At 35.5% G+C, this 24,566-nt stretch overlaps 1 protein-coding gene across 1 annotated transcript; it reads right to left on the bottom strand.

Annotated features, from left to right (window-relative positions):
- Nucleotides 1-17,785: 17,785 nt before the first annotated feature.
- Nucleotides 17,786-20,731, bottom strand: LOC107848411 (probable carboxylesterase 11). The gene is made up of 2 exons (XM_016693176.2): nucleotides 19,751-20,731; nucleotides 17,786-18,606 (listed from the first exon to the last, which is right to left on the bottom strand). Exons 1-2 carry the CDS (start codon nucleotides 20,419-20,421, stop codon nucleotides 18,063-18,065), a joined length of 1,215 nt encoding a protein of 404 aa, XP_016548662.1. The 5' UTR covers nucleotides 20,422-20,731; the 3' UTR covers nucleotides 17,786-18,062.
- Between the last annotated feature and the right edge of the window lie 3,835 nt (nucleotides 20,732-24,566).

Below are 24,566 nucleotides of genomic sequence, written 5' to 3'. Positions count from 1 at the left end.
CGATATAAGGTTGGTCTTGGTGACCGTGTACATTATGTCATACTTTATTTTGGGGATGTACTATTCATCCCATGGGAGACTTTCCTGGTCGTGCGGCTATACACACTAGGGCCCTTTCAGCAGGGAGAGTTAGACCCATATAGCCGGTGGATAGTTTTGGACCGCAAAGCTACGCAGCCCAGGTAAAGGTTTTAAAGGCATGCTAAACCCGGTCCCTTTTTCACAACATAGTTATATATATATATATATATATATATATATATATATATTTGGTTATATGCATATGGATAGTTTTACATTATTTTATAAATGGCATTTTTATCCTTACCCTGTGTTCATGCTAGCAGTCACTCGCTAACCCTATCTACTGGTAGTTGTATACCCACGCTATGCAGGAACTAGCCATTCTATTCCTCCTATATAGTGATTGACATGCAATTAGTATTTGGACTGAAGTGATGAGCTTCCATCCTTTCGTAAGGCATCATTTCATGTAATGGATATTTCTAGACATTTTTGTTTTATTTTAGATATTGGTTTTGGCTATGGTTAGGGAAGGCTGGCATCATCGGACATAATTTCTCACTATTCCATCATATTTAATTTTGGGATTAATTATATTATGTTTTGGAACATATTTAGTTATGCCCTGGTTTATGGCCTTATTTAAGTATGATTCAGTATGGTTGGATTATTGGTACGGGATGGTTGGACTCGATTGGTTCAATCACGGTTGTGATATATTTCCAGAGTCTTTACGTGAGCAGTTACACTACTTTATTACATGCTCAAAATTCAGCCAACTCAGGGCAGGCGACTGGAGGTTAGGTTGGGTAATATGGGTGGTCTTCGATCCCGGTCGAACTTGGGATGCCCATTACGACAAGGCCCAAGGCAGGTCATGCCAAATAATTTGAGGCATCCTCGGATGTTTTTACTGGTATGTTACAACTCTTTTCCCGTGATATTTATTATTTTCTTGATCCGAGTTTTACCCTATATTATATGACACCTTATGTGGATATGGATTTTTTATTTTTGTCCTAAAAATATTGTTGACCCTTTTTATGTTTCTACTCTGGTGGGTGATTCTGTAGTTTCTAGAAAGATCTATAAGGGTTGTGTGATGTCCATCTTTCATAGGGAGACACTAGTGTAATTAATAGAGTTCGATGTGGTGGATTTTGATGTTATATTGGGGATGGATTAGCTTTATTCATGCTATGATTTTGTGGATTGTAGCAACCGAAAGGTCAGCTTTTATTTCCCTAAGGAACTGGCATTAGAATGTGATGGGAGTTCCTTATTGCCCAAAGGAAGGTTTATCTTTTATCTTAGAGCTCAGGAAATAATTTCAAAAGGGTGTCTATATCATCTAAATTGGGTTAAGGATTCTAATTTTAAAGGTCTTTCTTTGAAATTTGCCCCAATGGTAAATGAATTTCATGAAGATTTTCCCAATGATCTTCCTAAAATTACACCTGGTAGGGAAATAGATTTTCAGATTGATCGTCTACCAGATACCAGTCCCATTTCTATTCTTCCTTATAGGATGGCTCCAGCTGAATTAATGGAGCTAAAGGAGAAATTAAAGGATTTTTTTATAAGTGCTTCATTCGTCCTAGTGTCTCTCTATGGGATTCTCCTATGTTTTTCATTCGAAAGTAGGATGGGTCTCTTCGAATGTGTATAGACTATCGTCAGTTAAATAAGGTGATGGTGGAAAATAAGTGCCCTCTTCCTAGGATTGATGATCTTCTTGACAAACTTCAGGGTGATAGGTGTTTCTTTAAGATTGATCTTCGTTTGGGCTATCATAAGTTTAAAATTAGGGTGGTTGATATTCGTAAGACTGCTTTTCAAACTCGGTATGGTAACTATAAGTTTTTTATTATGTTTTTTGGGTTGACTAATGCTCTGGCTGCTTTCATGTATCTTATGAATTGGATATTTAGGTAGTTTTAGATTTGTTTTTTATAATCTTCATTGATGACATCTTGGTGTAATCCAAAAGTGAGAAGGATTATGCCAATCACCTATAAATTGTGTTGTAGGCTCTTAAGAACCAGAAATTATATGACAAATTTTATAGGTGTGAGTTTTGTCTGAATGTTGTAACATTTATAGGGCATGTTATTTCTGGTAAAGGGATCGAGGTGGATCCATAAGAAGTTGAGGTAGTTAAAAGGTGGCCTAGACCCATGAAATCTAACCGACATTAGGAGCTTCTTAGGTTTGGTTGGGTATTATAGGAGGTTTATGGAAATTTTCTCTTCGATTGATGTTTTGCTAACTAATTTACCTTAGAAGAAGGTTGATTTTCTGTTGTATGATTCTTATGAAGGTAGTTTTGAGAAATTGAAGGATAGGTTGACTTCTGCACCAGTTAAGACCCTACCTGAGGGTACTAACGAGTTTGTTGTGTATTATGATATGTCTTATGTGGGACTGGGTTTTGTTTTGATTCAACATGGTAAGTTAGTGGCCTATGCTTTTAGGTAGCTTAAGGTTCATAAGAGGAATTATCTAACTCACAATCAAAAGTTAGCAATTGTGGTCTTTGAATTAAAGATCCAGCGCTATTATCTGTATTGGGTGCATATGGATATCTATTTAGATCATAAGAGCTTGTAGTATGTGTTAAGCAAAAAGAATTGATATTTAGGTTGAGGTGTTATCTTGTATTGCTTAAGGATTATGATATGATTTTGCACTACCATTTAGGTAAAGCTAATTTTGTTGTAAATGCTTTTAGCAGATTATTTATGGGGAGTTTATCCCACGTTAACGAGGAGAAAAGGGGGTTGGTGAAGGATATTCATAGCTTGGCTAACTTGAGAGTTTATCTTTTGGACTCTGAGGATAGGGGGGTGATTATTTAGGAATCAGTCAAATCATCTCTTAGTGCTAAGGTGAACGAGAAGTAGGCTTTGGATCCCATACTTATGCAGAATAAGAATGATGTGGGTCAACAAAAGGTTATGGATTTTGAGATTGGGGAAGATGGCATATTGAGGTATCAAGGTAGGTTGTGTATTCCTTATGTTGATAGGCTACTGGAAAGGATTTAGACTGAGGCTCATGAGTCCAGATATATGTTCAACTAAGATGTATCATGATTTGAAAGAAATCTACTAGTGGAACAATATGAAGAGAGATGTGGAAAATTTTGTTGCCAAATGTATGGTTTGTCATCAAGTTAAGGTGAAGCATTTGAAACCTAGTGGCATATCTTAAGAGCTAGAGGTACCCATGGGAAAGTGGGAGATGATCAATATGGATTTTCGTATGGGTCTTCTGCGGTCTCGCAATCATTATGATTCTATTTGGGTCATTATGGATAGGATGACTAAATCTTCTCTTTTGCCTATAAGGACTAACCACTCGGGAAAGGGTTATGCTAAATTGTTCATTCATGAGATTGTGAAGTTGCATGATGCATTCGTGTCCATCATTTTAGACCATGGTATATAATTTTCATCTCACTTTTGATGTTGATTTCAGAAAGTTTTGGGCACTCCAGTGAACCTTAGCACTGTTTTTCACCTTCAAATAGATGGACAAGCGGAGTAGACAATTCAGACTTTGGAGGATACACTAAGGGCCTATGTGATTAATTTTAAAAGTAGTTAGTTGGACCATTTTCCTTTTATTGAGTTCGCGTACAACAACATTTATCATTCAAGCATTTACATGGCTCATTTTGAGGATCTTTAAGGTAGGAGGTGTAGACCTCCTATTGGATGGTTTGAGGTTGGTGAGACTAGATTATTTGGTCGTGACTTGGTTCACTAAGATACAGAGAGGGTGAAGGTAATTAGAGAAAGACTTAAGACTTCTTAAAGTCGCCAAAAGTCTTATACGGATGTAAGACAAAGGAAGTTGGAGTATGAAGTAAGTGATTGGGTATTTCATAAAAGTATCTCCTATGAAAGAACTCATGAGGTTTGGGGAGATGGGAAATCTCAGTCCCTGTTATGTTGGACTGTACCAGATTGTAAGAAGTGCTGGAAATATGGCGTATGAGTTAGATTTTCCAGAAAGTTTGGCTTCTATTAATCATGTTATCCATGTGTCGATGCTAAAAAGTGTGTGGGTGACCCTTCTTTAATAGTGCATATTAAGGATGTTGGTTTTATAGACTCTTTATCTTATGAGAAAGTCCCAATTGAAATATTGGATAAGCAAGTTTGTAGACTGAGGACTAAGAATGTATCTTCGGTGAAGGTTCTTTGGTGAAATCAAAAGGTAGAAGAAGCTATATGGGAAGCTGAGGAAGATATAAAGGCCAAATACCCATTCTTGTTCCCCGGGTTGGATGAAAGTTCTTAAGGTATGAGCTTTGTTTTCCTCTAGCCGCTTTTCGTGTTTGTCATTTAGTTCTGATATATTCTTGCTATTCTCATGCTAAAAGGCCTTAACTCATCATTTGGGCATGAATGATCCCAAGAGGGGTAATGTGAGACGCCTTAAAACTTTTGATGATTTTATTTTTGACCATCCCACATGGGTAATGTCAATTTTTGACTTGAATTATGTTTAGGTATGTTAAAAGGGTGTTTTGGAAAAGTTTTGGATTTTTTGGAAGGGGTTTGGGGTCATTTTGGGACCTGGAGGTTGTAAGCCTTTACAATAAGGCCAAATCACGGAGGTTAACCTCCGCGATATTAGTGTGGCATGGAGGCTAACCTCAGCAATATTGACATGTCACACCGCTGTTTTAAATTCATCTAAGTTTTGTTTTTTTTTCACTTGGGGTGAGGTGATTTTTGGTCTTTTTACCCCTTGTACAACGTTTAAACATAAAATACACCATTTTTCCATTAGTTTTAAGGATCAAAGAACATTCTCTTCTTCTTTAACACTTAAACCAAGAAACTCCAAGGGTTTCACAAAGGATTCACCATTCAAGCTCTAAACTCGAAATTGTTTTCAATTCCTTATGTATTCCAGGCATGTTTCTCTTTCCTTAACTTTAATTTTACACTTCGTCATTAATTGAATAGATCTTCATGTGATTTAATTGTGGTTTGAAATTGGGTTAAGGGTTTTTGGTTGTTACTGATTAAATTACTTGTCCCATGTTCTGAATTGATTATTCATGCTTTAAATTTATGTTTTAGGGACTGAATTGGTGCATTGTTTAAATGATTGGAATGGGGAACATGGGTTTCCCTAAATTGGAGGAATTTTTTCTTAGAATTGGCAGTAACCTAAACCCACTTTATAATCTTGATTTTAAATATGGATAATTGTATTATTTAACTTAGTTTGAACCCATTACATTGCATTAATGGATAAATGGATTTGAATATGATTTTGGATGGCCTTGGTTTTGGATTTTAAATGGAACTTGGGAGTCCAATTTGGTTATGTGAATTTGGTTTGGCATAATCAAATAAGCTTACAAGCATATTGGTATGATGATTCCTAGTAATAAATCATAATACCCTAGGTTTTTTGCCTCTAAAAATTTCTTGATATTACCATCAATACCTCAGAAATGACTCACTTAACGAGCTTTTATCACTCGTCACAAGTTGTAGTGTCCTAATCGTAGTCATAACAGTAAGTTTACCTGATGTTTTGTCTTGATCAGGACTAAGACCCCAAGATTCATAAGATTTGGTCACGAGTCGTAGGGTGTGACTCATGACCATAATAGTAGGATTTCATGTTTTGGGACCTTGGACTATGAGTCTTAGTGACGACTCGTGACTAGTGACCACAATTTATTGCGAGACTCGTAGAGACTAGGAGCTATATTTTCTGCACATTTTTGTAAAGGTCAAATTGGTCTTTTCCCTTAGTTTGCACTTCTCCCACAACTTAAAACTCTAATTTTGGCCTTATTATAATCTTTTAACATAACATAAACATCAATCTCTCTTCTCTAAATCCCTAATCAAGAACAAGTTAGGGTTTTAAGGAATTAAGCACCTAGGGCTCAAATTGTTGTTTCTTCTCCAAATTTCTTGGTTTCTTCAGGCATGTATCTCTTCCCTAACTAGTTTTTTTGTAAAGGCATGTGCTTAATAATTGTTTATATGATTTTAAATTATCGTTATTGAATGATGGGTTGAGGGTCTTTGGATGACTGTGAATTGAATTTGATTTTCATAGTTTAAATGCATTAGTCATGCTTTACTTGTTTAATTTTTGAACTAATTGGATGCATGGGAATGGTGGATGGGATGGGAGTCCTCGATTCCCCTAAATTTATTCATTTTGTACTGGAATTAGTATTACCCTCAACCCAATTTATGAAATTGGTTTTAAACATAGTTATATGCAGGATCTAACTTGCTTCTAAAAACCTTGCATTGTATAAAAGGTTAATGGAATATTAAAAAAGGGGTTTTGAAAGGCTTTGATTGCCCTGGATTGGTTTCTAAATTGAAACTTTAGAATCAATTTGTCAAATTGGTTTTGGTATGGTATAATTCAATAAGCTTGCAAAAATAATTAATCGGTATGATGATACCAACGGTAAATGACTAAATGGATGACTCCTTGGTTAAATGGACGGGTTATGTGCAAATATTTTAATTAGGCTTAAAGAGGGCAATGTAGCTTGCCTTGGAAGGTAGAGGTTTTGAGGTGACCAATACTGGAAACCACATTTGCCGGCATAGGGGTCTATATGACAATGTGCGTAGATCACACTCTATATATATTTTTTGGAATAGCTGGGGTCATGGATTCCCTTTCCCTTCCTCGGATATTTCCTGGTTCGTGCAGCTAACACGCACTAGGACCCTTTCAATAGGGAGAGTTGAATCCATATAGCCCGTGGGTTCCCTTAGAACGGTTAGAGCTACACATCTAGGCTAATTATTTAAATCTCATACTTAAACCCTGTGTCCTATCTCGACATCTTATATATATGTGTATGCATGTATGTGAACTTGTACATTGAGATTGGTTTTATTTTGGAAAATGGCATTATTGTATCCCTTTCTAGAGTTAAATACTAGCGCTCACCCCGCTAACCGTCCCTAGATGCTACATTATTTCATAATGTAAGGTCCTAGGGGTTTTCTGTTTACTTGTGCAGTGTTAGGTGATTTTGGTTCATTCGTTGGTCAGCTTTGAAGTGGTGATCTTCTATTATCTGGAAGGCCTATCATTTCATAGTTTCTTTCATTCATGTTTTAGACTACCTCTTGGATTCCTTTTTGGCTATAGTCAAGGGCATGTGTCGGGTTAGGTTGATATTTGGTTGTTAGAGGATTTTGCGGACAAGTGTGATGGTTAACTATTATTGATTCTTGGAACCTTTATATTGGTTTATCTATCTTTTATATTACTATTTAGTTGTTTCCACTATTTATCCTTATTGTGTTTGGATTGCTAGGCAAAGGAAGTGGTCTCTGGCCCTCGGTCGGATCAAAATACCCATTATAATCAGGCCCTAGTTTGGGTCTTGACAAGCTTTTTATCAGAGCATAAGTTCAGGGTCTTTGGGTGTTAACAAATTTGAGTCAAGTATAGTCTTTTTTATGGGTTTGTAGCGCACCACATTTATAAGAATGAGGCTACAAGGCATTTAGGAATGTTTTCCTTTCTTGTGTTCTGTATCGGGATATAGAGTCAAGTATCAAGAATTCTCTCTCTAACTCCCAGTTGCTTATATTCTAAATCATGCCTTCTCGAAGATCTGACGATCGTAGAAACTATGTTGGGACCTCTATCCTACATAAGGATAATGTAGAGGGGACTCATCCTGTTTATGGAGTGCAGACCCATCCAGGGTCCCTGCTCCTAATTATGCTGCTCCATTTAAGATCCCACTGGTCCCCACTAGTCCTTCCCCGGCTGGTGACACTCATGCCCTGTCACCTTAGGGGGATATCTCTAATATGGAGTTCTATTAGTTTATTCATCTTCTTACCTAATTAGTGGACCTTTAGTCTGGTACTGTTGGCTCTATTGTGATTTCATATGAGGTTACTCAGGTTGGTCAGTTCATAAGGTTGAATCCCCTAACCTTTACTAGCTCTAAGGTTGAGGAGGATCCCTAAGTGTTCATTAATGAGATGGAGAAAATATTTAAAGTGATGCATGCTACTGGTCTGGAGGGTGTAGAATATGTTGCTTATCAGTTGAAAGATGTGGCATATCAGTGGTATGAAGAGTGGGAGCAGTTGAGGGGTGATGATGTTGAGCCGACATTTTGGGATGAGTTTTTTGGTGCTTTCCTTGACTGCTTCTTTCCTCAAGAGAGGGAAACTAAGGCGAAGGAGTTTGTGAATCTGAAGTAAGGAAGGATAAGTATAAAATAGTATGCCTTAAAATTCCATTAGTTGTCACGTTATGCTCCAGAGTTAGTGTCTAGTATGAGGTCTAGAATAAGGAAGTTTGCTTCGGGTTTGTCTCATGACTTGGTATTGGAGTGTAAGGATGCAATGTTGAACAATGATATGGACATCTCCAGACTTGTGGTTCATATGCAATAGGTTAAAGATGAAAAGAAGAAACATATAGAAATGGGATAGAAGTAGAATAAGATATTCAGGTATTCAATGCAGGGTATAAATCAGCTAAATGCTGGAAGCGATGGTAGACAGTGGAGTAAGAAAAAGACTTAGGGAAATTCTGGTTCATATTCGTTGGCTAGTGATTCTTATACTAAGCCTTCAGGTGATCATCATGTTTAGGCTAGTAGTGGTCCTAAGGCACAGGGTGACTAGTATGAGACTAGTGAAGCTTAGTCAGCCCCATCTCATCCTCCCTTTCATTTTTGTGGGCAGCTTCACCGTGATTATTATGATGAATAAAGGAATTTATGCTATAATTATAGTTAGTCGGGGCATATGCAGTGATGTTGTCCTTCAGCTAAAGTAGCTACTGGAGAAAATAAGGTCCCAATCACTACTTCATTATCTCTTAGACCAAAGGGTGCTACTTCTGGTACTGACACTGGCTAGAATTGTCTATATGTTCTTGTCATCCGCCTAGAATCCAAGGTATTTCCTAATGTTATTACTAGTATGTTACAGCTCTTCTCTCGAGATATGTATTATTTTCTTAATTTAGGTTCTCTCGTGATGTGTATTATTTTCTTGATCTAAAGTCTACTCTCTCTTATATGACCCCTTATGTGGCTATGCATTCTGGTTTTGGTCCCAAAAATATTCCTAAGCCTTTCTCTGTTTCTACTCTAGTGGGTGGGTCTATGATGGTTAGGTTGTGTGGTGTCTATCTTTCATTGAGAGGCGTTGGTGGATTTGGCAGATTTTGACATGGTAGATTATGATGTAATCTTGGCGATGGATTAGCTTCACTCTAGCTATGCATCTCTGGATTTTAGGACCCAAAAGGTCAGTTCTTAATTCCCTAGTAAGCCGATAATTAAATGGTATATAAGAGCCCAGAGGTTAATTTCCAAGAGGTGTCTTTATCATTTGGCTTGGGTTAAAGTTTCAAGTTTTGAGGTTCCCTCTTTGCAATCTATCTTTGTGGTTAATGTGTTTCCTGAAGTATTTCCTGTTGATCTTCTTAAATCCCTTCTAATAGAGAGATATATTTTTGGATTAATCTTCTATAAGATACCTACCCTATCTCTATTACTCCCTAATGAATGGCTCCAACTAAGTTGAAAGAGCTGAAAGAGCAGTTAAATGATCTCTTTGATAAGGGTTTCTTTCATCCTAGTATTTCTCCATGGGGTGCTTTTGTTATTTTTATATGTAATAAAGATGTTTCTCTTTGAATGTGTATATATTATTGATAGTTGAATAAGGTTACCATGAAGAATAAGTACCCTCTTTATAGAATTGATGATCTCTTTGATCAGCTTTCGGGTGCTAGATGTTTCTCTAAAATTGATCTTAGTTTGGGCTATCATTAGTTGAAAATATGGGAAGTTGATATATCAGAGAATGTTTTTCAAACCCGATATGGTCATTATGAGTTTTTGGTTATGTTATTTGGGTTTAATAATGCTTTCTCTACATTTATGGATCTCATGAATCGGGTGTTCAAGCAGTTTTTGGATATGTATGTGATAGTGTTTATTAATGACATATCAGTGTATTCTAAGAATAAGAAGGATCATGTTAGTCACCTCCAGATTGTGTTGTAGACTCTTAAAGATCAGAAGGTGTATGATAAATTTTCTAAGTGTGAATTTTGGTTGGATGTTGTGACCTTTCTTGGGCATGTTATTCTAGTGAGTGGATCAAGGTGGATCCACAAAAAGTTGAGGCGGTTAAGAGGTGGACTAGACCTATGGCTCCAATTGATATTTAGAGCTTATTGGGCTTGGCTGGGTATTATATGAGGTTTATGGAGAGACTATCTTCTATTACTGCTCCGTTGATGAAGTTAACTCAGTAAAAGGTAAAATTTTATAGTCCAAAGCTTGTTAGGGTAGTTTTGAGAAGTTGAAGGATAAGTTAACCTCTTCTCTAGTTTTGACCCTACCCGAGGGTACTGATGAATTTGTGGTGTATTGTGATGCGTCTCGTATGGGACTGGGTTATGTCTTAATGCATTATGGTAACGTTCTGGCTTATGCTTCAAGGCAGCTTAAGGTTTAAGAGAAGAATTATCTGACTCACGATTTAGAGTTTGCAGGTATGGTTTTTTATTTGACGATTTGGCACCATTATTTGTATGGGGTACACATCGACATTTATTCAGATCATAAAAGTTTTCAGTATGTGTTCACTAAGAAAGAGTTAAATCTCAGGCAGAGGCAGTGGCTTGAATTGCTTAAAGATTATGACATGAGTCTTCACTACCATCCAGGTAACACTAACGTTGTTGTTGATGCTCTTAGCAGGTTTTATATGGGGATCTTATCTCATGTGGATGAGGATAAGAGATGATTGCTAAAGGATATTCACTAGTTGGCCAACTTGGGAATTCATTTATTGGACTCCGAGGATGAGGGAGTGATTGTACAAGAAGTGGTTAAATAATCTCTTGGTGTTGAGGAGAAGAAGAAGCAGGCTTTGGATCCTATTTTTATGCAGATTAAGGATGATGTGGGTCAGCAAAAGGTTATGGCCTTTGCGATTGGTGGTGATGGTATCTTGAGGTACCAAGGCAGGCTGTCTATTCCTGATGTTGATAGGCTATGGGAAAAGATTTTGACTAAGGCTCATGAGTCTAGATATACAGTTCATCCAGGTTCAACCAAGATATATCACGATTTGAAGGAGATTTATTGGTGGAACAATATGAAAAGGGATGTAGCTAATTTCGTGGCTAAATGTATGGTCTGCCAACAAGTTAAGATTGAACATTTGAGGCCTGGTGGTATGACCGTGGATTGGTTTCTAAATTGGAACTTTGGAGTCAATTTGGCTAATTGGTTTTGGTATAACATAATTCTATAAGCTTGCAAGTATAATTAATTTGTATGACGATACCAATGATAAATTCCTAAATGGATGACTCCTTGGTTAAATGGATGGGTTTTGTGCAAATATTTTAATTGGGCTTAAAGGGGGTTGTGTAGCTCGCCTTGGAAGGTGGAGGTCCTGAGGAGACCACTACTAGAAACCATTCTCTGGAAAGCCTGCCATTTCATAGTCTTATTTCATTCATGTTTTAGACACCCTCTTGGATTCCTTTTTTTCTACAGTCGGGGGCATATCCATGCTTAGGTTGATATTTGGTTATTAAAGGAATTTTGGACAAGTGTGGGTGGTTAACTGTTGTCAATTCTTATAACCTTTATCTTGGTTTATCTATCTTCCATATTAATATTTGGTTGTTTCCACTGTTTATCCTAATTGTGTTTGGATGGCTAGGCAATGGGGTGGTCTCCGGCCCTCTATAGGCTTGAGATACCCATTACGATCAAGCCCTTGTTCGGGTCGTGACATAAATGCTTTAATGAATGGCTCTTTGGTTAATGGTTTGTTTATGTGCAAATTGTATTAACTTGGTCTTAAAGAAACATGTGTAGCTCACTGTGAAGGTGTAAGTCTTGGGGAACGAATATTAGAAACCATGTTTACCGGCGTTGGGGGTCTATATGATCGCGTGCTTGGTGCACACTTAATACATACATACATACATATATATATATATTTGGACAGCTATTGCCTTGGTGGCTTTACCTTTCCCTCAATTTTTTCTCAGTTCGTGTGGCTAACACGCACTAAGGCCCTTTCAGTAGGGAGATTTGAACCTATATAGCCAATGGGTGCCTTTAGGATGGATAGATCTACGCAATTCACATTAAATCTTTAAACTTTCATGTTCATGGCCCTTATCCCTATCCCGACATCCTATATATATGTATATGAATGTGGTGCATATAGTTTATGACTGAATTTTGGTAATTGGATTATTTTATCCTTATTCCCTGAGTTACAAGCCAGTGCTTATCCTATTGACCATCCCTGAACACTACATTATTTCATTCTATAGTGTCTGAAGGGTTTTCTGTTGCTCTTATGTAGCTTTAGGTGGTTGAGAACGCCAGTTGAGTTGTTGTGAAGTGGTAAGCCTCCATCCTTCAAAAGGCCCTGTCATTTTATTATTCTTTCTTTATTGTCATAGTACTTTTGGATTATTTTTGGTCATAGTCGGGGTCATGTCCCTACTTAGTTTGATATTCTTGTTTTTAGAGACATTTGTGGACAAGTGTTGGTTGAATGGTTGTTTTGCTTCTTTGAGTTTACACTTAGTTTATCTCTTCTTCTTATTTCTATTTGGATTGGTTTCTGCTGTATCATTTTATTGTGTTCAGGATATTAGGCTAAGGAGGTGGTCTCTGGCTCATGGTCGACTTGAGATACCCATAATGACTAGGCCCTGATTCGGATCTTGACAATTATCTTATTTATATTCTTGATCTCGAGGGGGAATTGATGGATTATGACTTATTCCAAATTTGTACTTGGGAGATTTTAAGACCGCTTCAAGTCTGGAAAATTATGATATTTATTACCGATCCAAGTCCAGCATCAATGATGATATTTCTCAGTCTCAAGTCTGGTATTTATGATATTATTCTCCGGTTCAAGTACGGTATGTGAAATATTAGTTTTGGTTCAAATTCGGCATTAAAAGGTTGTTTACGATGATTATGAGACCGGTTCGAGTCTGGTGTTTATGGTATGGAAGGATCCACCTCTAAAATTTTGAGATATGGTTAGTTGGTATAATTATTGTTATTACTTCTCCTTGATTGCACCCTTCGGGCTTATGGGGGGACGCATTTGGTTATTTACTTTATTTGCATCTTTTGGGCTTATGGGGGCCCAGTTATGTTAGAGATAGTTGTATTCTATTATTATTATTAATAAGTTTTGGCATTTGGAGCATTATACCAGGTTTGCCCTTTTTCCTTAACTTATTTATATTGTATTTTATTGTATTTATATTATGATTTCGTTCAGTCGATCGATGATGGCTACTGAGTACCCGTGGCTTTGGTACTCATAATACACTGTTATACCTTTTTAGTATAGATCCGAGTACTAGTTGTCACCATTGACCTGTGATTATGCTAGTCAGAATTGGGAGACAATGTGAGCTTTCAGAGCCGGAGTTGACCTTTTCTCCATTTTTTGTGTTTGAATAGTCTTTCTGTTTTGAGATTGTTGTATATTTGACTTTGATAGTACTCGTATGCTTTTGATTAGATGCTCTTGTACCGATCTTACGAGGTCATAGGATGATATTACTCTTCTTTTTATTTCTCTTTCATTATGTTATTGTTCTTATAGTTTATTACTTGAAATTTATTTACTTGTATATCTCTGGCATTTATGTTATTTTCCACCAATTAGCCCATTACGTGCAGCTTTAATCTACAATTTGGCTTACCTACTAGTGGAATAAAGTAAGTGTCACCATGACTCATGAAATTTAGTATAAAATCTCCGAGCCTAAAACTGGGTCAGTGACGAGACCAGGGGGTCCACTATTGAAATCTCAAAATTGAATCTATCACAAGGTCTGACAAGAACAAGAAATGTATGCTCAAAATTTGAGCACAAATAGAGTATAAATCGGGGCCTAAATCAGCCCGGACCAATAATAAAAAAAAGAGGGAAAAATAATACTCCCTCCATCCCATTTTATATGTCGCCATTTGACCGGGCACGGAGTTTAAGAAATAAGGGAAGACTTGGTAAAGTTTACCAAATTATCCTTTATCAAAAAAAATGCCAATATCTTTCTTTTTAATTAAGTGGGACCAATAAGGGTAAAAGGGTAATTGTGCCTTTAAAAAGTTGCCAAATAAGGAAAGGTGACACTTATTTTGGGATGGATTAAAAAGAAAATGATGACACATAATTTGGAACGGAGGGAGCAATTAAATGGAGGAATTTGGCTGAAAATTTAGGAAGAAATTAATGGGAAATGGTCACTTCATCATCCCTTACAAATCCCTATATCCAATCAATGATTCCTCACAATTTTCTTGATCTCTTAGGGAAAAAATAGCGAAAAAAGGGTTAAGAAATGATGGAAATCGTGAAAGGGGGAAATATATATTGTCAGGCATCTGGCCTTTGTGATTGTTGAGGCCAAGGGTCGTGATCGCGATGCCTAGTAATATTATCTCTCGCAAACACGACCAAATAGTTCGAGAATGCAAAGGCAAAGGGGCTAGAGGACCACGATTGAGACACAAGGTGATCACGAACGTGAAGAAGAGAAGCAAATCAGGTCGGGCGACCTTCATCACGAACGAGAGGGAGAAGGCTCGTGAATGTAATGGTCAATGTATCCTACGCTCTGTGAATATGAAGGGTAATTTTCCCTTGCACCAGTTACTAGATATCAGCAATTTCCTAATTCCAAATATATTTCGATCGGGGTTCATAGAGCCTCGTGCATATAAATAAAAAATGCTATCATATCAAATTTGACATTTTGAACTCAACGAAACCATTAAAATTTCCATCCAAGGTCATTTGGATGAAACGGGGGTTCCACACCTACAGTTCTATTTTAACCAAATTCTACTTAATAGTCCAAACTGGGTCTGAAAGCCTTGAAACCTGAAGTAAGGGTCCCCCTAACCTAAAATCAATGATCCAGAGCTGATCGTGCTTTCGAATTTCTTATCCGAGGCCATTTACTATGAGGTCTAGTTCGAGGCCAATTTCTTAACAGCGGAAGCTCTAAAATAGGGAAATGAGCCTAAAACTCAAACAAAGTGTCTGATAATCAAGCTGACAGTTCTGACAAGTCTTATATTCCTGTAGCCATTATGGGAAAGGTTCGAAACACCGAAAATATGTGAAAATTGACCAAATGACCTGAAGGGTCATTACAGTGAGGGCCCTTTAGCACGCTACTGGTAAAGCATGGTTGGGTAATGCTTAAGCTTGTAAACTATAAATAGGCATCCTTATTCACTTGTAAAGGGATCTTTCTCCCCATAGTCTGAATAAATAAAATAGTTGCTACTTGGTTCTCAAGCATTCTTTATTTGTCTGCACTGTTTGAATTTACTCTGGTTAGCTTATATGTCATGGGCAACACGATTTAGATCTCGTAAACAGCCTTGGCTTGTCTTAACGCTTTTGACTTGCTTGTTGCTTTCTTTTTTTAATTATTATTTGTTTCTTTTAATCAATAAGTAATCTAATCTCTAACAGATCAAAACCATAGCAAGGTTGAATTGTAGTGTGTGCTCTTGACTCACCAACAAGTACCAAATCTACAGTAAACAGTTAGTTTTTTAAAGAATTTAAACTTTCTTTGGTGTAAAGGTTATTCTTATAATAACCTTCTTTGATTGAATATTGTAAAAGATATGCTTTCTTATTTGGAAATTAGTTACTACTTGTAAAAATATAAAAATAAAAGCCATCAAAATCAATTTGGTGGGGGGAGAGGGAGGACTTTAGCATTTGAATGTGTCCCATGAATAAGTCGATATCTGCTCAAACATACACTTGAATAGGATGAAATGATTCTATAAAATGTTGTTGTTATTTTCTAGAAGATTGATCCTTTGAATCATTTTGGAAACGAGTGAAAAAACATATTTCCTCCCAACTTGTCTTAAAAATTAAATTTCCCCCTCAACTTTGAATAATAGTCATGCTCCCTCATTTATTTTAATTGGGTTTTTAAAATGCCTATTGTACCCTCTCGTCATCAACTTTTTTCTTCTTTTTTTTTCTTTTTACTCCTTTAAAATCATCTTTTTTATTTATTTTTTAAAATTTATGAAACAAATTTTCCATAAAAATGTGAATATTATGTTCTGGGCGAAAAAGGAAAAAAATACTAATTAAGTATTTAAGCTAATGATGATCTCTAATGAAATAAATTAGCATAAATAACAAAAATAGTTTTATTAATAATAATCAAAACTCTAATGTTTATTTTTTAAGTAAAAATAAAAAGTATATAAACTTTATAAATACATTTCAATGGGGAAAATACAAAATAATTAAAAAAATTAGGTCAGATTTTAAAAGATTATATTTTTTTTATATTTTAAATTATAATTTATGTAATACTCTATTAATGACAATCACAACTATTTATAAAGGTAATAGATAATACTCGTTTCTTATCACTTGTTGCTCATACTAAAAAATAGTTGTTTTAACTTACTTGTTCAATTTATGAAATTAAGAGACTTGTATTATATTTTTTTTTTTACCCTTACTATTAAATAACTACATAAAGTAGCAGTATGGGCAAATTTAAAGTTTCAAAGTATCATTAATAAGGTTAATTTAGTAAAATATACCTCTAAATAAAATTTTCGTAAGGATTGGTCATATCAACAAAAGACAAGTAATAGGAAATGGATCTAGTAAGAGAGTGGTGAAACACAAAAATATATGCACATGCATGTACATACATAACACATTTTTAGGGGTGGCTTGGTTGGGAACAAATTATCCCGAGATTAGTTATCCCAAAATAAGTTGTTCCAACATGTATATGTGATAATTTATCCCATCACCTTGGTATAAATGATGGGATAAATAATTTTAAAACCAACTAATATCCTAACCAATCGCAAGATAAAATAATTTTCAATTTTATATCCAAATTACTATATATACCTAAATTATACCTCACACCATATGATTCTTTAATACATATAACATTGAAATAACGATCTAAGAAAATAGCATTAAATTTTGTGATAAATTTACAAAAAGTATTATTTTACTTATAATGTTAATAAATTTAAATAAAATACTATAAATACCTAAATTAAACAATATATATTATATATATTATAGAAGGGTATTGCATAAATATAGGATTAAAATTATATTGACAAAATGGATATTGCGTAGACGTAGGATAAAGGGGCGATTATAATTATTGTTCAAAATTGAGTGAAAAATTTAATTTTTAAAGCAAAGTTAAGAGGTGAAACTAAGGTTGCAATTTGCAAAGGACGTTTTGTGTCAAACAAAAGTTAATTTGCCACTTTGTTGATGGATAATTTTAAACCATTATTATTTTTCAGCGAATTTGAGCTGACTAAACTCCCTTCAAGAATGTTGCGATCTTCGTTTCTTAACTTGACTGCTTCTTTCTTTTAGATACAACTACTCATCTCATCAGATTAAATAGCATAACGGCAAAGCCACAAATGACAAACTCTCATCTGCATTAATTCTTGCGCTCAAGACGTTACCTTCTATGCTCCGGCAGTATCAAGCTACTAACCTCAAAAATAAGACGTGACAGTATCAAGCTACTAACCTCCAAAATAAGACATGTTGCCTGCTACCACATAAATTGATAGTGTGAACATTTTTTACACCACCAGTGGATATAAGTTGATCCTCTCATCAAATGGCCCCCCAGGTAGCTGAAACCATAAAGGAAACTCTAGGGATTTACATTAAAGAGCAAATTTACATTAAATTTCAGTGTTTCCTGTGAAGCCTCAAGCTATGTACACTACATACTGTATATAATAGAATGATAATGAATTAATAAATGAACGGTTTAACCCTTAACTTCTAACAGGGACAAAAATTGCAACAAAAATCTCACTTTGCAACTAAATATGCAACGGAAGGAGGTTGGCAGACACCCTAAGAGCGGCAACCTGTGCCATCCTCGCCTCTCTGATTCTGATTCTCATCCTTCAGTCAATAAGATAATTCGTTGCCTCTGAGGGATATATATTTTTTAACCCATATTGAAATGTCCTCTAAGCAAGCCTGAGCTTTAGGCATTTTCTGAAGGGCATTAAGGGTAGCAAAGTCATGCACAGCATCCTTGTAATCAAGAAGAGGGGCATCAACATTCACTCTACGAAGTTCCTCTGAATAAGCAATAGCCCTGTCTCGCATCCAATCATACTGCGCAACCACTGTAAGTGTGGGTGGCATATGCTTTAGGTTCAAGGGTGTCTCTTTTCCTGGTATAAGGGGATTTGCAGCTATATGGTCCAGATCCAAATCTGTTTCCGGGAGGAAAAGTTTCCAAGCAAGAATGCATGTAGCTTTGTCATAGAGGTAAGAGTTTGCCAGTTTCAACTCTGACTGTGTAGGAATATTTCCAATGAAGAAAGGGTATATCAGAACTTGAGCCACAACAGTTATAGGATCCAAAAGTTTCCCTGCCTCAACAGCATATCGTGCAACATAATTTGCGATGTTGGCTCCACAGCTTACTCCAAGGAGTACACACCTATAAGATCAAATTGAACCGAGTTATAAGCACTTTCTAGTATATTTCCCCTCAAGTCATGATCATTTCCATCTCCTATAAGCAATTTAATAGATTGACATGTATAGGTGTGGAAGGAAAGTAATTTGGTTTCATTTTGCTTCTAAAGATCACCTAATAAACAGAAAATATTTAAAGGAGATGCAGGTTTTTGAGGAGGATCATATATCCTAGTTATGATTTCATACTAGAGTCTTGTCTTTCAAACTGAATTTATCACGCCATCTCACTAAAACTCTAATTTGGCCTCTCAAGACTCCGTGTTTTCCTAGTCTGGAGACATAAAATACCATCAATAGGCCATCTCTGTTTACCTTACAGCTCAGGGAATCAAATGTAAGAATCATTCAAACATGGGAAAAAATAGTGTATAAATCATTATTAATTTTGCCTAATTAGATGTGTGCTGTTGCATAATCCTAGCAGATGATATGCTCCATATTATCAAGCAATTACCACTTCTGTCCAAATAGTAGCTGAAATTCATCAGCTTAGCTGGTACCATATTCAGATCTAGAATTTGAACTCAATGGATTCACATTCACAACTCTACTATCTATATTCATCAAATTTATTATGTTCAGAATCTATTATTTGTACGAATTTAATGGATTCTTTAACACGTATGCATCATCTAAGACAAAATCTATGAACCCATTGCTAATACATTGGATCACATTCTTATACGACATTTTCAATTTTAATTTGTTCAAAATAGAATGACACATTTCTATATCTAAATCTCTCTAGTTTTAACCTTTTCAGTTTACCTTTGGTGAAATGCTCGTTCACCCAGCATATCTAAGATCATAAGTTTAAATGCCACCTTCTTTTCTTTTTTTTTTTTAACACCATCATATAAAAATGAACAGAGGAAGTACTAAATCAACAATAACAACAAAATACCCAGTGAAAATCCCACAAGTGTGGTTTGAGGAGAGGAGAGTGCATGCAGACCTGACCTCTACCTCGCGCACGTAAGAGGTTGTTCCTGAAGGACCGTCGAGAGGAAGTTCTAAATCAAACTATATAAATGAAGAAATCAAAACTGCTACTGTTAACTATGCCAAACAATTTAGTAGTATTTTATAACCGAAAATTATACCTTGAAGGGTCTAGATGAGCTGCTAACCAAGGCTCAACCATAGAAGCCCCAAATCCATCAACAATTTGTCTTCCCCTATACTTCTCTCCATTAGCAATCCTCTTATCCAGACTCGACCTGCTACATTCAGCCAAATTAGCTTGCTTCGCTAACCACTTAATCGCCATAACCCCATCTTCAAACGCAGCCGGAAACCGACTCTCCGGTGCCAGCCTATACCCAACAGCGATGACAATAGCATCACAAGATTTTGCCAATTTCCTACAGAAAACATCACTAGAAGCCGTATCATTACCCCCAGTCACCCAAGCACCACCATGAAACTGCAGTATCACCGGCAACTTCTTGCAACCCTTTCCATTTATATCAGGTTGATAACCCCCGTAAGCCCCTTCAGTACCGGCGACGGAATTTGTTGACGAAATGAGAGCTGATTGTGGGAGGAAAATTCTGAGGGAGAGACAAGTCAAAGGGTCAATATGAAGGTCTTTAGTTGCAACTCCATCTTTAGAGAAAGTAGGGTTAGAAGTGACAATGGATTCATCGGCGCGTGAAACGACACCGTTAAAAGGATCTGAAACTGAAACTGGAGATTGGATTAAGGTTTGTAATTGCCGTTTAAGGTTGTACTTGAAGAGTAAGCTATAAACTTTCAAAATTAAACTCGGCATATCTCCGCTTGATGGGAAGAAACTTTCACTAGGAAGCAGCAGTCGTACAAAGAGGATTTATTTAAAAGAGAATTAAGGAAGATTATTCAACTTAGTTTTGTTCAAAGTAAAAGTTGAGATAGAAATGGAAGCTTCTGTTTCTAAGCAGTAGATGTTATTACGTGTGGGCGCCAGCAATGAATCACTATGAATAATTTGGCGCCGGATTTATTTAATCTTTTCCAGATTACAGGTCATGTCTGTCACAATTGGTTCACCAAGAAAAATTAGTAGTAGAGCATCCTTAGCAAGCGTGATTAAATAAACAATCATCGAAAGAGTTTTCGGACATATAAATTAAATATAATATTTATTAAATATATATAAAAGGTAGTATTTATTGAATATATTTTAAAGGCTGAAGACGTTGACACCCAAGCTCCCTGGGTTCGAGCCCTATCTTCAGCATTTTGTTTTTTAGCTTAGAAGTATTTTTTTTTTTTCTTTTGATTCGACATTTTTTTTCTAAGAAGTTTACTTTTTTACTTTACTTTTTTTAATTAAATAAAAAACGACTTTTTCTAAATAAAACCCATTTGAAACAACATTTTTTTCTCTTTATTCTTCTTCGTAGAAACGTAAAAAAAAAAAAAAAATAGGCTTTCAATTCCTTCATCTTAAAAAACTATTCTTGCCCAGCCCTACTCCACCACTTATTGACTTATTGTTTTAGTTTTCGCAATATAGCCACTGAAAATTTGAATTTGAAATGTAAAAAGGTATTTTTTTTGAAGCTTTTTTTTTTTTATCATTTATATTGGTGATTTAACTTTTAAGTTGATATATTGTATTTTTTCAGCAATTTTTTTCCTCTGAAGTTGTTATTTTATGCTTTTGAAATTATTTTTGTGAATTTTATTTTGCTTTAGACAAAGTAGTTTTCTTAGTATATAATGATCACTTAAATACAAAATTGGTGATTTAATAGATAATATTGTTTGTGAAAATTTGTCAATTGTTCAACAATTCATTACCTATAATTCTTTTGGTGTTGAATACCACGTCATTTTTTTCTTCATGATTTGATGAATATCCAGATTCACTGGATATAGTATAAGTGAAGAAGCGGTTTATTGTTTGTCATGTTATTTATTTCAAGAGAAAAGCATTCATCAACGGGGTGGAAATGTATGTTCTACTAAAGGATATAAGAATTGACATAGGAAGGATGACTTTGCTACACATATTGGTCCATCAAATAGCGTTCATCATCAATGCAAAAAAAGATGTGAAGATTTAATGCGGGGAAAATAATTCATTTGGGCCGCATTTTGCAAGTTGGATGATAAAAGTAAGCATGAATATCAAATTCGCTTAATTGTTTCAATCGATGTGGTGAAGCTTCTTCTGAGTCAAGGTTTGGCACTTCATAGTCATGATAAGAATAAATCTTTATTAAACAAAGGTAAAAAAATTTAAATTCTTTCTTGACATGCAGAGAGAGGTGATGAGGTTAAATCTTATGTTCTAAAAAAAGCTCCAAAAAATAATAAGATGACTTCTCATGATATTCAAAAAAACGTTGTGATTGTGCGTAAGATAGAAACAATCTATAAGAGAGGATTTAAATAGTGATTACTTTTCACTATTGATTGATGAATCTAGAGATGTGCCATGCAAAGAACAAATGACTATTTGTTTACGGTATGTTGATAAGAAGGGATTTTTGATAGAGGCATTCATTGGACTAGTTCATGTTAAGGATACTAGTTCTTTATCTTTAAAAAAAACAATTGTGGATGTACTTGCTTATCACTCTTTGACTTTATCTTATGTATGTTGGCAATGTTATGATGGTGCAAGTAATATGCAAGGTGAGCTAGGTGGGCTTAAAACATTGATTAGACAAGAAAGTAGAGCGACTTATTCTTTTTATTGTTTTGCTCATCAACTTCTACCGACTCTTATTGCGATTTCTAAAAAGTGTATTCCAATGAGAGAACTTGTACTATTAGTTTCAAACATTTTGAATGTTAGAAGCTTCTTTTAAATGTCTGAATGAATTTAAAGAGTCTCAAAAATAAAAACTCAGATAGGCATTAGATATGGGTGAATTAGAAATGGGTGGAGGCCTAAATAAAAAACTTGGTCTTATTAAAGTCGGTGATACTCGTTGGGGATCCCACTACAAATCACTTAAAAAGTTTATCAGTAACTTTATCTCTATTGTTGGTGTACTTGATAGTCTTGTTGAAAATGCAAGTACTTTGAATGAAAAAGCTAGTGCATCAAAAATTTTCAGAAGTTGTCAACCGTTTAAGATTGTTTTCTTGTTACACTTGATGACTGATGTTTTAGGAATCACGAATGATCTTTGTTGACACCTAATTTTCGCCCTTCATAACTCAGTTTTAATTCGGAGTTTCTTCAATTTTCAAATAAAATTACAACATTTATCTTATCCGAATAAAGGATTTTTAAAAAATTTCCTGTATGTGATTGTCATTTTTTAAGTACCGATTGTATATCATCGTATTCAATTATACGAAATTATACAACTTTGATACTTAAATATTGATTTTATAAAATATAAGATTATAATCAAGGCCTATGTTGAAATAAGTTTACAATGATTAAAGTCTTGATTTAAATAAAATTTACTCCCAAAAATATTTCATTCGGATAAATATGTGTTTGATTTTATCGAATCAAGAAGCTCCGAGTTAAATAAGATATTTATTTATTTCGAATTTCGAATTAGTTTAGCCAATCTATTAGATTTGACCATAATTGAAATTAAGTTGGCCATAATCACAATATAATTGGTTAGTTAACTTTCAATTTAGTCAAATTTAGTTAGAATAAACCAAATTAAATTTGAAATTATTTTCTTTTCATTTATTGATTCCTACTTCCCAACACCATATCAATTCGGTCCCTCTATTTTCCACCATAGTTTCAGCCTGTGTGACCAACCAGCCCACTTTTCCCTTAAACTATAACAGCCCATCTCAAAATCAACCCCAATTTTGGCCCAATAGTCTCACAAGACCAACCCATTAAAACCCATACCCTTAAATCCATTAGCAGCTCACTTTCTCTTTTAATAGCCTCAAAACAACAGCCAAAATTAGCCCAAACACCTAACCAAACCAGCCCAATTCCATGTTTTGACCCGGCCCAGTCCTATAGGTCTTGTTCCCTAAGTATAACAGCAACATCATCAACAACTCTCAACCCAAATCCAATCGAACCCGAACCTACCAGCTCGAAATCCACCCAAAATCAACCAGTTTGTAACCCTCCTCATGTGTCTCATGTGAGAAAACCCTCGAGGATTCTAGAAGCCAATGAGTTGTCCCCCCTAACGGCTCAATTCCATGATTCTCGGGATAATAGGTACGATTTCATACACATTTGGAGGATTTTCATTGGTTTAGGGGTGTATATCGTTTGTTTCTTTTTTATTGGTCCGCGATTTTCAATCCGTTAGGGGGGAGACTCCAAAACATAGGCGTCAAACGCAAAATTCATCAAGGATTTTCCTCATTGAACCCTGATTTTTTTGATGGCTATAAAAGGCTCATTGATTGAGTTGAACCAGGGGCTTTTTTTTTTGGGGGGGGGGGGGGGGGGGCTTTTCTTCTCTTTTTTAGGGAAAAAACAAGGAAAAGTTCTGAGAATCTTAGTTCGAAGTTTAGGTCGGAGATGAGGTTTTGAAAGAAAACATATAGTAGTTTTTTTTAGGATTTCTTTTTCTATTTCTGGGGAATACTAGCCGATATTCAAAGTTTTGAGTGAGATACGAGGATATCGATCTGTTTCAGGGTCTTCAGAAGATAAAAACTCCCTTTAATTGTAGAATATATTCCCTCTTCGATTTCCTTTTGGAAGTTTGGTCGATCAATCAAAAGTTCTTGCATTGATAACATCAACTCCTGGTAGTAACAATTTTGCTGGTAGCTCGAGTCCCATTTGTTGCTTTCAAAGAGGTAAATCCATCCTTTCGACTTTAATCTATTATTTCCTTCTTTATCTCTCTCCTTCATGGCACTAGTAGTTTAGTCGTAAGCATGAATGAGGTGGGATTTGTCACTGTAAAAGCTAGTGAAGAACTTAGGATTTTTCTTGATTGTTTGACTGTTGTGTGAAGAGCCTGGTTTACA

This window comes from Capsicum annuum, chromosome 11 (assembly GCF_002878395.1).
Source record: "Capsicum annuum cultivar UCD-10X-F1 chromosome 11, UCD10Xv1.1, whole genome shotgun sequence".
NCBI classification, from domain to species: Eukaryota; Viridiplantae; Streptophyta; class Magnoliopsida; order Solanales; family Solanaceae; genus Capsicum; species Capsicum annuum.
This window is presented reverse-complemented; position numbering and strand designations above follow the sequence as displayed.

What these genes read in the sequence shown, in the direction of transcription:
- LOC107848411 (XM_016693176.2), bottom strand. Translation starts at nt 20,421, where the DNA reads ATGCCGAGTTTAATTTTGAAAGTTTATAGCTTACTCTTCAAGTACAAC. An exon ending in GCTCATCTAGACCCTTCAAG is followed by an intron (nt 18,607 to 19,750) that starts GTATAATTTTCG and finishes TTGATCTTATAG; the next exon opens with GTGTGTACTCCTTGGAGTAA.